The sequence below is a fragment of the Gymnogyps californianus genome, chromosome 2 (assembly GCF_018139145.2).
Source record: "Gymnogyps californianus isolate 813 chromosome 2, ASM1813914v2, whole genome shotgun sequence".
NCBI lineage: Eukaryota > Metazoa > Chordata > Aves > Accipitriformes > Cathartidae > Gymnogyps > Gymnogyps californianus.
The window spans coordinates 122576297-122591168 of NC_059472.1; the positions used below are offsets into that span (position 1 = coordinate 122576297).

The 14872-nt window shown below is 37.7% G+C and overlaps 1 protein-coding gene across 1 annotated transcript in view; it reads left to right on the forward strand.

The window, feature by feature from the left end:
• The first annotated feature begins 1220 nt into the window (after positions 1 to 1220).
• Positions 1221 to 14872, forward strand: part of GADL1 (glutamate decarboxylase like 1) — a 75082-nt gene continuing 61430 nt past the window's right edge. The window contains exons 1-6 of the mRNA XM_050891398.1: positions 1221 to 1281; positions 3956 to 4125; positions 4938 to 5064; positions 6769 to 6859; positions 7564 to 7670; positions 9151 to 9266. Of these exons, the coding sequence (XP_050747355.1) occupies positions 3976 to 4125; positions 4938 to 5064; positions 6769 to 6859; positions 7564 to 7670; positions 9151 to 9266 (591 nt within the window). The 5' untranslated portion in view covers positions 1221 to 1281; positions 3956 to 3975. The remainder of the gene's footprint in view (positions 1282 to 3955; positions 4126 to 4937; positions 5065 to 6768; positions 6860 to 7563; positions 7671 to 9150; positions 9267 to 14872) is intronic.

Here is a 14872-nt window from a genome sequence, read left to right on the forward strand (position 1 = left end):
TATGGAAACACAGATGCAGCTTCTAAAATACTTGGTAGTGCTTACATAAAGATATAGAAACATCTGAAAAAATGTTTATTTTTCTGTACATTATTTCAGCCCCAATTAATTTATGTTTTCTGCTGGGAAGATAATATTGATCATAAAAATGAAATGCTGGTTGGAAATCCTTCGGCTTCTGTAATAGAATATTTTATTCAGGATGAAATGTGAGAATTACAGGCTTGATTCTGCTGCTGCTGAAGCCAGTGGCTAAATGCCCAATTGCCTTCAACTGGAGCAGGATCGAGTCTTCTCTTTTGCTGAAGGATATCTTGAACAGTCAATAATCCTTAATTTCTGATTTAAAGCACTTCCATTTGGTAAAGTTTTAGTTCTATTTCAAGCCTGGAGCCATTTGGCTGAAATTGCATTTGATATACTTTCTGGAAGTCTGTTTTCTGAGTCTGCTTAGGAGTCTGTTTCTGTACTCTTAAATAGAAAAGAATATATTTATTGCAGCCACATCTCTAGATTGTTTGCCTATCATGTTTGAAAACAAAAAAGGTATATGTGACAAGATGCTGTTCCTATGAAATGGGCTCCATGTGGAACACATTCCCTTAGTGCAATCAGGTGTGTTTGAGACAGATATGTAAAAGGCCCAAAATTCTTGGAAAATAATGTTCTGAGCATTTGAGGTATGATTTTCAAATTATTTTTTTTTAAAGAGACAGCATGAATTATCAGCTCAAAGATAGTGTGTGTGTTTCGTAGCTTGGATGCTGAGCTCTGAGAAGGTGTTAAAGGCATGCTATTTAACTTGGGTACTGTGGCATAAAAAGTGAACCTTGAATCTTTCTGGAGGTTCACCCATCTAAAACATAGTAAATTGGTCACAGGATCTTCTAAAAAAAAGTGATACAAAGAAAAAAAATGTTATGGAAATACAGATTTTTATCATCTACTTTGTTTTCCTTTTCAAGGCTTTTACTGCAACCAAGAGGAAACATTTATTTTTCAGTAAAGAAGAGTTTGGAACTCTCATAAGAACTCCAGAAGTCAGACAGTTATAAGTAGAAGATTAAGCATCACAGGATTTGCAGTAAAATCATGAAGGATGGGAATAGTGTATACATCCAACAGTGGTTTGCAAAATGCGAAGACCTTTACCTCAGAAAATGTGTATGTTTGGGGCTTGATTTAGCTGCTGATTGTGGAATAGTTGTTCCTGTTGATTTCCAGTAGTAGTCCTATGGTGTTCCAGGGCAAAATTTAGCTCAGCAAGTTCAGATTGAAATGGTAAGTGATAACCAAAGAATTATTGACAAAGTTGCAATTATTTACCAGGTGTATTATTTCATGAAATACAATGTGGGCTAAGTCCTGAACTCTTTTCTGGAGCCTTACACAGGTAAATCGCTGTTGAAATGAAGGCTCTTTTCCCTCCCTTCCTTCTGACCCCTCTGCTTTGCCTTTCTCTTTCATAGACTGTGCCTGAGGCCCAGCACAGATGTGTTGGGACTAGGAGTAGACTATCACCTGTTTTCCAGAGAATGCCCTCTTCCTCAGGCTCCCCAAAGTGTGCTATGGAGACTGTAAAACTGTGCGTAGAGGTGAACAGACCTGCTTCTAATAGGGAGCTGTTGTTAGAGCTATCACCCATCCCACTAAAGACCTGGTAGAAAAAGTAATGTAAAGTTCTGCTTTTGCTTTTCACAGAATCCCTGGAAGACATCATTGTAAAGTCATGGAAGTACTAGTATCACCTCTCTTTGCAAAAGTATCAGAAATAGGGCTGATGGAGTTACCAACAGAAAGAATAGACTTTCTTCTTTTGTCTGTTCTTCTTGTAACCAAATGAAGTATCAACATCTGTGCTCTGCAATAGATATTAATCTCCCATATAGTTTTTTTAGATCCTGTTCTCTTTTCCATAGAAACAAAACACCTTTAACATACATGGAGATGGTAGCATCTCCAGGTGATGTCGAGGCTGAGATTCTCTTTTGTGTTTATGTTAAGCTCTGGTTAGTACTTAAGACAGCTATTTACGCATCAAATAACTAACTCTCAATCCAAAAATAGTCTCTGTTCTGTCTGCCCAAAGACCTGATACATTCCAATTCCTTGTTAATACCTGGTGTTCTAAGTCTTGTAAAGTTGACCTACTAGCTTGTGTTTTCAGAGAGAAACCTCTAAGACTTTTTCAAAGCTGCAGTTTCTGTACAGTGCCTCTGCTGTGGTGTGTTGGAAAGCATGATGAGAATTGACGTTTTTGACGTCTGTGATTTTTCCCTCTTTGCCTGTTGAAGATGTAATACTGTTTACCTGCTTGTTCTGTATCTGTCCCACAAGAACGTTTATGCCTCTCCTATAACAATGTGCCGAAGGCTACTCTGTTCAGCAAAATTTAGTATATTGCCCCTTTGGATTAAAAATAGAATTAATTTCAGAAATGCAGAGCATGGGGGTTTCATTTTTGCCAGCAGCGTTATGGGAAACCTGAGGTTCCATCTCATGTTAGAATTTTATCTTGTTTGTCATATGTCTCCTGATAAGTGAAAGTAAACTGAATAGCTTCTCTGAGTCATCAGTAAATAAAAGCTCATGGGATTGACAGGGTTTCTTTCAATCCATGGACCTCGAAGTCATGCACCTTTCTAGGCAGCGTTGTTGTTGTTCTATATCCTCCCGTGCATGAGGAACTGTAATTGTGATAAGCATGATGAATGTGTCAGACTGCACTGCCTGGCAGTCTTCTGGAAATTCAGTTGTTTGTTTAGACCTGTGAAAAAGCTACTTTTCTTCTGTACTTTGTAACTGGAGCAAAGAGTAAAGCATAAGATAAAGTTGTTTTGGGCATAGAACTTTCTCCTTCATACATCTTTACCCTTCTACCATCCTCACTGTAGATTAAGGAGACCCTTCAAGGCAATGCTGCCTGGCTTCATAGATCTTAGCTATTCTAAGGCGAGAGCAGTGGACAGATGCTGTCTGTAACCCAGATGATTTGGGTATGGTAGTTACTGCTTCTCCTTTCAGCGCTATACTGTTTCAAAAGTCTGTTCCCTTGATATCTCCAAATGTCTCACTTTCATCTTTATCCTCACGTTGATTAAAACTGGAGTCCTGATCTTGCCATATGAAATCAATACATGAAATAGATACATGGTTGCCGCTATTGGCCAGTGTCTTATAAGCATCTTGGATGTGCTTTCAGAAGTAATGTAAAGGAGGAAGTAGCAATGTGTTTATGGAACATATCGGGAGAGTACGTCTCATCGATAAAGGTGAGGGAGAGGAAAGAGATCGTTGAAGAAGTGAATAAAGAAGATAATCTGCACAGCAAATTACTGTAATTAGTGACTGAGGGCACTTAATAGGATAAAGGCAGAAAGGAGAGAAGTACAGGTATGTGATATTGACAGCAATCTCAAAAGGTTTTATCTTCATGGAGTGTGGGTCAGTGAAACACTTTGCAAAGGACGCAGAAGACTCAGGGCAATAGGGCTGGCTGGTGGGAAGGAGCAGCATAAAGGTATGGGAAATGAAGCTGAAAATTATTTCATGAAAAAACGGGAGCAGGAGGGATAACGTGGAGGGAAACATTTTCAGCTAAGAAAAATGCCTATTGTCTTGCACTTTATTTCTGTTTATCCAGCTATATCATGTTCTAGGGCAGAACTGTATTTTCCTCTGTGTTTGGAAGGTGCCTTGCATGCTTTTGTATGCTACAGAAAGCAGTAGATACCACGCAGTAGGCTACATGATAACAATCTAGGTTTGAGGTAACACGTTGGGTTTTTTGTCTGTAAAGGTTCTTCCACCAAAATCTAGGATTTTTGTACATGTGAAAAGTCCATGTGAATTTTTTCTTTAAGTTGACTAAATCTTCAGCAATGAAAGAATATTTCTTTAGTTTATGATTTAGTTGTCCAGGCCTTGCTCTAATGGTGAGTTATTTATCTTACAGTTGGTATTTGCAAACAGGAGATGCTCCAGAAGAAGAATGCTGTTTTGGTGGATGGGGTCATCCTAAATGGTCCGATAATGGACTCAAAAGCAGGAGAGAAGTTTGTGGAAGAGGCCTGTAAGATTATAATGGAAGAAGTAATCCAGAAAGCTGATGATGTAACAGAAAAGGTAAAGCCATAGAGTGTTGTTGAGAATTTGTAATAGAGATAATGAACAGTAAATCAATTTTTTTCTAAGCTGTATTTTATTGCACTTTAAGTAGCCTCAAAATTGCTTCTAGTCTGTGCCTGGCTCTGAAATAAAAAGACAGCCTTACAAATTAAGAAAGATCATATTATAAAACCTTTCAATAACATAATTGGCATACATATTTGCCAGAAAAGAATGAGTTGTTTTCATCGGAGTACAATGGTCACTTTCTTTGAGATGACAAATGGGTGAAGTGTTTTTCTTGTTTGGGGTGGGGGGAGTTATTTGGTTGCTCCTCAGGGGCACTGGTATTGGAGAAGGAGGAACAGTGGATGTGGTACTACTGTGAATGGGCAACATTACGAGATTGCTATGGGTTTCGCAGAACCCCTGCTTAAGAGGCTGTATGGGAAGAGGAGCTGCAAATGAATCATGCTTGCCTTTGGTCCCGCACTGGTTGCTCCCACCACTTGGCAGAACAGCGTCTGAAAATGCTGTGATTACAAATCCTTAGCTAAGGACAGAATTTGACCTGCAGGCCTCTTGCTTTTCTGCCTTTTGGCATTCACCACTCTAACTTTTATGGTCAAGCAATGCCTGAGACACAATAAAACCAAGATCCCATGAGACTAGTTTACCAGAGATATTTTCTGGTGGCATGCTGCCCTGCAATGGGCAGTTTTGTGAAACCAGTGCTGAATGTGGTGCTTACCTTGTACCTTTATAACCTCTTCCTCTTGGCTAACCTGTTCACTGCTGGTGTCTCCCCCACCCCACCCCCCCATCACTAGGTTTGTGAATGGCGAGCCCCCGAAGCACTGAAGCAGATTCTTGACCTGGAAATGAGGGACACCGGAGAATCTCATCAGAAACTCTTGCAACTCTGCCAGGATGTTATACAATACAGCGTCAAAACCAGTAGGAATGTGATTTCTAGTGAGGTTATTTTGTATGCTAACTTAGGAAGACAGGATAATGTTTACAAAGTTCTGTCACCTTTCAGGAAACCCGCGGTGTGAATGTTTGTTTTCTGCCTGCCTATACAAGTATGCAAACATATGGCCGTGTTTCCGTTGTTTGACTGCATGTTGGTCACAATAGGTTTGACTAAAATGTGTGATCATGGCAAACTAATCGAAAACTAATTCCTGTAATGCCATTGACATTAATGGTAGATTCTGTTGTTTTGAAGTCTTGTGAAAGTCACCTAGACAGGTATGATAGAACAGTCTAGCAAAACAGGCAGGAGAAGGACCTTTGTGTGTGATTTCCTGCTGTCTGAGTGGGGAGGAATGGAATTGCCATCATTGCCCTCATACATTCTTAGTGATGATTACCCTATGTTTACTATTGTTCTTTTTGAGCAATAGTCTTATAGAATGTTAATTTACTGATAGGCAGTAATTCCTGTTCCAGACACTGTGAGAGGAGAGCCTGCAGTGTTTCAGAGACTGCACACCACATCTCTGCAGGATTAGTTCTCTATGGCTAACCTTTCTGCAGCATGTATAGTATAATTCAATCTTAGCGAAAAGGGGTGAGCAGCATCTGTTCAGGAAATAGCGCTGTGGATCAGTAGCTCAGGATTTCAGATGTGGCATAGCTTAGGCTGTGTTTTGGAAAGTGAGAAGGACTTTTGAATAGTTAATTGTGCATTTCTAGGGCATGTTCCCTGCTACAGTCACTGTTGCTACAAAGTAAAACCATAAAATAATTTTGAGAGTGAATGCATGCCTTTGAAAACCGTAGAAAAGTAGCAACACTGATCCACAGAAGGAGTGCACTAATAATATGCAGATATAATTACTGAGTTACTGGAAGGTGTTCTGTTTATCTTACTTTTGCAAATTGCCTTTAGATTTTCATTTGTTACACTATGTCACCTTAGAAAGAATATTGTATATAAAAATATGCTGTGCAAATCGTCTTTAAGTATAAACATTTATTGAAGCACCAGATACAAATGGAGCCATACAGTTTACCTGGTTTTACATGCAAAAGTACTATGCTGTGGATTAAAATTTAGGTGGTGATCCCACTGCTGAACTGACTTGTTTTTATAGTCAGCAATAGTATAGGATTTTCTCATAACTAGGTATATCTCAGTGTTTCAAGGCAGGTAAACAAATTCTCTTAACTTGTCATTTTAAGTCTGCAGCAAATTTTTCCAAGCTGTTATACTACCTCTCTCTCTCCATACTGAGACTTCAGTGGGAGCTCAGGCACAGCTGCCTAGGATCAGCAGGTTACTGTATTCTACTGCTTAGCAAAATTTGGCTGAGCATCCATCGTGGCCTCTCAAGACCACTGTTAAAAGCCACTATGTATACTCAGTTGTCAATCCCTTTTCTTTTTTTGATTTGTAAAACTTGTGAACAACCCACATTCATTCTGTGCACTACTTAGATCTCTCAAATCTTGTTTTGGGACCTAAAAGTGCTTATTAAATTTACTTTCAAAGGATTGTTTAACCTAAGAAAAGGACAGTAAGTCCAGAAAATACTGAGAGAATGATGGAGTGAATTGTGGTTTGCAGTGATCAGTGTTCAACCGAGAGGGCCTGTGATATATTCTCTTTTCATGTATATCCTGTCACTGCTTGCTTTTCATCTGTATTTTCAGGTCATCCAAGATTTTTCAATCAGCTGTATGCTGGAATAGATTATTACTCGTTAGTGGCTCGTTTCATTACAGAAGCACTGAACCCAAGTGTGTAAGTGTAGTTCTTTGTCCTCTTGATGATGAATTAGCATGCTTTTTGGAATAACAGCTTTTTTTGCTTTCCCCCCCCTCCTTCTGATTTCTTTTTTCAGTGTTACAGAGGAGGTAGGAATTGTGCAGGAATTTGGGAGAGAAAACAGTCTGCATTGGCTGAATAGCTCACCAGAAGGTTGTCTAATCTGATGAGGCCTTTTTTCCTAGTTTGTGAGGTGGGGTTTAAGAGGAGATATCTTTGTTTTTCAACACTTTTAAACCTAGGCTTTTATCTTACTTAGTGCGTAAAAATGAATTAATCGGACTTACTCAGTTGTTCATTTCTTTTGAAGCATTCTGCACACAGTTGAATGCAAATGGTTACCTGTCTACTGTTTACTTGCAAATGTAAAGCCTAAACAAAAAGTAATTCTTGCCTGCAATAGATCATTATGGCTAAAATTTAAGCATGTGACCTACATTAAAAGCAAACTCTGATGTATTACTTTGAGAGTGGAAGTGTCAATGTGATGCTGTCAGGAACTAAGCAATTGCTCTACTGGGTCAGATCCATAGTGTTTTTAGTTTAGGGTTCTGATGATGGTGGTCGGCTTCTGATAGATTAGAGAAAGGTGCAAGAATCGTTTATCTAGTTTTAGCAATATTCTGTGGCATGAGTTCTGTAGTCTTAATAACAATCATGATGCTTTTATTTTTGTTTAGATATACATATGAAGTATCCCCTGTGTTTCTGTTGGTGGAAGAAGCAGTCATCAAGAAAATGATTGAGTTCATAGGCTGGGAAGAAGGTGATGGTATATTTAATCCAGGTAGGAACAGTTCAGATTTCAAGCGGAGTCATTATAAACCAACTAATACCAGTAACTCCATGAACATTGGATTTGTGTCGAATATTTGAAAATGCATGCAAAAATCCAGTGATGCACACACACAACTATTTAATCCAGGCTTATCTTATGTGTTTCTAGTAATAATTCTGTGAATCTGATCAGCGAATGAATGCCTTAATGTTCCGTGTTCTTAATGTTAATATACTTAATGTTCCACATTAAATATAATTATGTGGAAATTAGTTGTTTGTAACTGATGCCCTTCCTGACCTTATTAACAGCAATACCAACAGCCTCTTTGGACTGAGTCAAATCAGTTCCCTGTCTGTCAACCAATTTATGTGCTAGATACCAACCAGTGGTGCCTGAGGGCACCGATCTATGTATCCTGCCTATCAACTGTGGGAACCAGAGTTTATCTTAGTGGGAGTGTCATGAGCTTAACTCCTTTGAGTTTTGATAGTTTTATTAAATGTTATGATAAGGCCAAACAAACAAATATTTCTTAAGCTTCCTGATAAGCCACAGTTTTCAAATGTTCTGTAAAGCAGCGTTCCAGCCCACTGTATTGACATAATGAAGCATAATGATATTATTCCACAGATTATTTGGATAACAAATTACTAGGCTAGATGTGAAGCTTTTCTATCTAATTTGGGGGTGAGAAGAGAAATTAAATTAGTAAATGGATTTACACCTCCCCTCTAAAACCAAGTCAGTAATTCTAGCCTACATGTGAGTAGTAGAAAAATAAATAAAATAAAATCCCCTAAAATTTTTTTTGAAAATGGTATGGATTTTTTTTCACATCAGATTTTATGTGTATTTTCAGTAGAATCCTTGCTTTTAGGGCAGACTTGCTTAATTAAAACTTACTGAGATACTGTCAAAAGATAAATCAATTGTACTTTTTTGTGCTAGTTTTATGTAAGGGTTTTTCTTATTATTTTGGTTTTGTTCTTCTAAGTGAATAAAACCCATCCAGATCTTACCTTGCAGATCTTGCAGTTCCCACTGACTGTGGGGTTTTTTTTTTTTTTTCTAATGGCTTTTTTCTCCCCGTAATACTCTGGGGCCTGGTTGCCCAAGAGACCTCCTAGGCTCTGTACGGTGCAGCCACAGCTGAGCTCAATGCGGGCAGCTGAGCTGGCACTGCTTCAGTGCGAATGGGAAGGAGCTGTTGCAGGATATTCTCTGTCGGGGAGGACTGTTTGGGCACAGTTCTTATTCTTCAGGAAATATCCCCAAAGAGCATTCAAACATGTTCTGTTTCCATGCATGCTGCAGAGCCCAAAGTTCATTTTATGTCTGTAGGCTTTTGGGGAGGAAATAAGCTATGATGGATGCATCTACAGGCTAACGGTATGGTTTATTTTTTCCCCTAATAGGTCAAGCACTCAGACACAGGACAGATGCTAGGACTGTGGCTAATATGATATTTATATGTCTCTCTCTGCAGGTGGCTCTGTTTCTAATATGTATGCTATGAACTTAGCAAGATACAAATTTTGTCCTGAGATAAAGGAAAAAGGGCTTTCAGGTTTGCCAAGACTAGTCCTGTTTACTTCGGAAGAGGTAAAAACAAACAAAAAAAAGCTTTTTGAACTTTATTTTTCAATGGCTGCAAAACTGTATCATTTGCATATCTGATAGGGCACTGGTACAATAAATTTTTCATCAGTGTATGATGTGGAATATTGGAGCTAAGTGGAGAAGTCTGATGGTAAATTTCCCTGCAGAAGCTTCCTTGCTTTCAGAAAACAAACACAGATGTTCCTGCTCTTGGAAATGGCTGATAGGTCGTTTGTGGGGCAAACCTGAAGCAGAATGCATGTGGTGTGTTGTGGAGGTCTGCAGCATTTGTTTGCCCACAGCATAAAGTCTAGCAGGAGCCATAGGTAGGTTTTGGATGTCAAAGTTTTTTTCTGCAGGTTTAATTTGTACTAAGCTGAACACTTGTGGACCTGTGAGATGACTCTCTGCAGCTCCCACTCTGCCCTATGTCTGAATATGCATTGGTTGTGGTACAGAACCAAACCCACCATAAAGCATTTCAGAAAAAACTGCTGGACCTTTAGACAGTTCTTCTTTAAATAATTGAAAATATGTGGCTAGTTTTAAAGTTTTTGAATAATATCTGTCCAAACTGCCTGTGGGAAATTGAGTTATATTCATACTTTTTTCTGAAGCTAATTTTTTTGAGGCTTTTTTCTCTCACCTGTCCCTCCAATTTTAAGAGTTTATAATTCGATTAGTACAGGGTTGTTATTAGTTCTGACTCCACTATATAAAGGCCCCAGTGGAAGTGAGAATCTTGTACTAGGAAGCATATAGTTACTAGAATAATTTTAGCTCCTAAGCTTATGCTCCAAACAGTTTGCAGTGTAAATAGACGAGAGCCTTATTTTGAAGAGGCCTGAGGGATGAAGGTATTGCAGAAGTTGTCCAAGACAGCACATATATTTTGGAACTGAATCCAAATGTCTGAAATAAAGGGATTTTTTTTTTCCCCAGGCAAAATATATTTAGGTTTTTTTCTTTCTGAAAAGTGTGTATATGAAATGACATGCCAGTTCATACTTAATCCATCACATTACATCTTAAAACTAGCTAAGGAGGAAAAAATGAGGTTGAAACACATTCGATTAATGCTTTTGAAGTAAAGGACGTAGAATTTTTATCATGAAGTAACATTGTATTTCATTGCAAGGTTTAACTAAAATATATACTTTCATACTCTAAAACAAACAAGCATTTAATTTCATGACAAAAGAAATTTTATTTGACCCCCAGAGTAAATTTATTTTAATGTCTTTACTTCACCAGAAAGACCAAAACCATAAAACATGGGTTTGAACTGACCAGGAAAAATAAATTATTTGTAAGGCAATGCTCTTGATCTGTAATACTCTGCTTGATTCACAAAACCATGTTGTCTTTAGTACTCACTTGCTGTAAAACTGCCGCTTTTAGTAGTTAGATACTGTGGTTATTGTCTAAGATCTCTAGTGTTTATTCATGGTTAAGAGGGAGGAGATGTGCATATTCATATATACTTATTTTAGATACACCTGTACTGAGTCCAAGTTATGTTGCCTTTTGGAAGTTTGTTTAGTTCAGATATGTCATTTTGAGAATGTATGTACTAAATGGCCCACACTGAAGATAAGTACGTAAGTGCTTGTGTTGCACAATCTTAATTTTTTATTATTTGTTTTTATTTTGAGCCTTCTTTTATTTAGCATTTTGTGCCCCCCTTTTTTTTTTTTTTTTTTTTTTTTAACTGAAGAGGTACCTGGAGAAGCAGATGATTAAAAAAAATGATCCGGGAGAAGTTAATCTGTGTTTATCTTTGACGTGAATCGGGCGAACAGTGTTGGCATGGAGAAGCCATGAGGCTATAATGAACTGAGAGTATTGATAAGGAGTCAAAACACAAGGCTGCTCAAGGCACTTATGTCATTTTAGGGCTTGGCTTCAACACTATGTTCAAATGAAATGATTTTTGCCTTGAGTTGCCAAGTCCCAAAGTTTCAGTCTGGCACTTGGCAGACTGAAAGAGTTGCCTTGCTGTAGAGCAGGGGAATGCACGGACTTGTCAATGACTTAATTTTATGTGATCTGGGACTATGTATTTTTTGTATGTTCTTGGATAACATGAAGGTGTATGTTTAATGCATGGCCCACTCAAGGTCCTCACATGCTCTGTTTGGCCTTCAGGAATGAAAAGGCTCCTTGTTCCTGCAACTAAAATTATGGTGATACACAATGAACACTGTTTATGCTACTGCTCCGTAGTTCTCTTGCTGGACCATTACAGAGTGATTCCTCTCGAGACAGTAGCAGTAGTAGAGAAATTGTTATATCCCACTTTCTTGAGGCATGATTTGTGGCTCTGTAGGAGCTGAATACAGTTGTAGTTATAGATGTCAGCCCACCTTTTTATCACTTTTTGCTATTTGAGTCCCATCTGAACTTTATTCTGACCCAAGTATGTATTGCTTTGATCTGAAAGGTAGAAATCTGCTAAATTTGAGGTAACTGGGGGTAGAAGAGGATGTGTGAGCAGTTGAAATGTGCATGCTGATATGAGCAGTTTTTCAGATGCAATGAAACTAAATTCCTCCCCAGTGCAACTTGATCATGAAAGTAATAAAGTGAGAGAACACAACATTAACTCACCACGTCGTCCCCTGTTGAAATTACAACAGACAAAAATGAGCAATAAAACAATCTCATAATAATGTAATTGCTTTATGCAATCATGTTTCTAGGAAACTTTTCAAAATCAAGAAAATACAAATTTATCTTCTGTTTTAATGAGCACAGGAGGAAAGTACCTTGTCTTTGCAAACATTATTAGAAAACGAAAACCATGTCTAGCTATAGTTAAAATAGTACAGCAGCACATCTTAAATGCACTGTTCCAATTTGAGCTTGTGCTCAAAGGCATTCATTTTGTACTACAAATGTCTACAGATTTAATAATGTGTCCAAGCAAACAAAACTGCAAAAGACATGGCAAGAGTAATCTGAACTCACAGTATTTAAAATTATTATTTGAAATTATGTATATAATCTAGATACAAATAATACCTTGTATCTGGATATTTCTTTCTCTTTTTTTGGAAGGGGAACTATGAACAAGTAAATTAGTTGACACTGTTGTGACTGGAGCTGCTAAATGTTCTCTGGTATATTTTTTTCTTAAAATGAAGCAGTGTAATTTAGCATAATGGCTTCTAGTAATGATAGCAGGGAAAAAAAAGAAATTATTGTATGTTTTCAATCAATATAACTGAAAGACTACTTTTTTCATCAAAAAAAGTATATTCCAAGTCTATGGAGTAGTATAAGTCTTGTCCCTTTTCTGTCCTACTGAAGACCTGACAAAATTTTCCAAGAGGTGCAGAAGTACTTGTGCAGGCGAGAAATAATGTATCTTGCAGCCTGTTTTGTTTTGGTATTCCCTTTGTTCTTCTCTTTCTCTCTGCTTTTTGGTATAATCTCTCAGGTGCTCAAGCCTCTTTTATCTTTCTCCTAGTTTCCCATACCGTTTTTAATAATAAAATACATGATTTAGTGGTTGCCTGTTTACTAGTGTACTGAATTTGCAGGTCTACTGCTTTCTCAATTTGGAGCAATCTGATTATTCCTGGTGATTCACACCTTTCATTTGAACCTAATGGATAGAAATCAGTGATGGAGGCAACTTGTATTTTAAGTGATTCACTAATCAATTGAAAACATCTCCAAACTTCTACTGAACAGCACACAGCCACTCTACAATCATTATTGATGTAATTTGATGTAATGTAAGACCAATTATCCACCTATGTATGTTATTATTCTTATTACAGTCTAAATGAATGAGCCTTAAAGGCTTTGTGGATGTGTCATGTTACAAAATTAAGCTTTCTTAAAACTACCTGATAGTATCAGGTAGTGTCTTTGTATGCCTTTATTTAAAAAGTGGGTGATGGTGGGGGAAACCTTTTTGTCAAAAAGAAAAAGAGCCCTTTGAGATGATCCATCTCATCAAAATAAGCGTGACAGGCTTTAATACCCTTAATATATTCATACCCACACGTTAAAATGTTGTGCATTTTTCATAATTATGTTCTGCAGTAACTGCATTTGTGTGAACTCTCTGGAAGAAAATGGAATTAATTAACCACCTGGCTTCACCTCCTGTATGAAAAGTAACAATTCTAGACATCTTCACGGTTGCTGGAGTATGCGTTATTTTAGCTCTTCAGTAATAATGAGAAAAAGAGCCAATTTTGTTTTTTTGAGAAGAGCAGTGATAATCCAAGGCTTGGATGATTTTGATTCTGAGAAGAACTGTGTAGTCCTATGAGATGCTGCATGCTCTCAAAACTGATTCCATTGCTATGAGTGGGTAGGCATTTGGCATGCTGCAGGGTATTCAGAGTGGTTTTGACATCTAAAAATGTCTTCAGATTAAGAAGGTTACTGTATCTTGAATTCCCAGGCTAATCTTGAAGATGGATTAAGCCAAGATCAGCATACTTTTATTCTGGAATAAGACAAAATGTTCTTATGCTGGAATAACAGTATCCACAGTAGAGCAGGTCCTTATAGAGGTGATGTTGGAAATATGGTAAGATATACATTGAATATTTGTTTAACAGGAAAAAAGCTTGTAAAAAGTACAAAGTGGACTGTGGGCTTGAGTATCCTTCTCACCAGAGCCATTTTACCACATTCTGATTGAATAAACACCCATTTCTAACATACTTTGAGCAAGTGAAGGGGCCTCTTCTTTTACACTCACTTCACAGGCTTCATACACTAATGCCCTTTATTCAATGCAGACTGAGAAGCGGGCTGCATGTATCTGTATTCATTCAAAGACGTCTCTGTGATGAGACCTAGCTAAAATTCTTTGCTGAAATAGTAACTTCATTTTCTAAAAAATGCAGACTGGTCCAGACTGGAACCTTTTGCAAAATCCATATTAACTTTTGAAGATGTGCTGAGTCCTGTCTAAAGTCTGCTTGCTTTCATAATGGCTTCTAAGATCTGTGTTCATGTGAACAGCCTTCACAACACCATGATTTTCAGATCCTTTTGCAGAGATAGGGCTTTGAAAGCCTTGGAAGTCCCAATTGTACCACATCTAAAGGCTTCAGTAAGTCTTGGGACTTGAGCTCCTTGATCCTATGAACAGCGTTGCTGGATCAGGCCAAAGGTCAGTTTAGCATAGTATCCTGTCTCTGGCAGTGGCCAACAGCAGATGTTTAGAGAAAGCATATAGAAAAATTACAAGGATAAAATGGTAGAGGCTTTAGATATATCATAAGATACATCCTAATTAAGGGTCCATTTTCCAAGGAGTGGTGCTTTTGGACTTTCAGACCTATTGGTTGCTTCTAGGCTGTTGAGTTCAATAGCCTTTGGACCTTTTTTCTCATGCATTTCCTAACTCTTACACTCATTGATACTTTTGACTCAGTTCTATTAAAACATTTTGAAACAGTTAATAATTCTTCCCTGATGACACTTCAAAATTTCTACTTTTCATTCTAATGCAGAACCAGCTTTAAAAAAACTGTATGGAATAGATCTTTTTATTTTTTTTTAAGCCCACATTTTAAACATGGTGCACATCTTTTTTTGTCTTATTTTCCCCAGTCTTCAGTATGTGTCATTGTTAA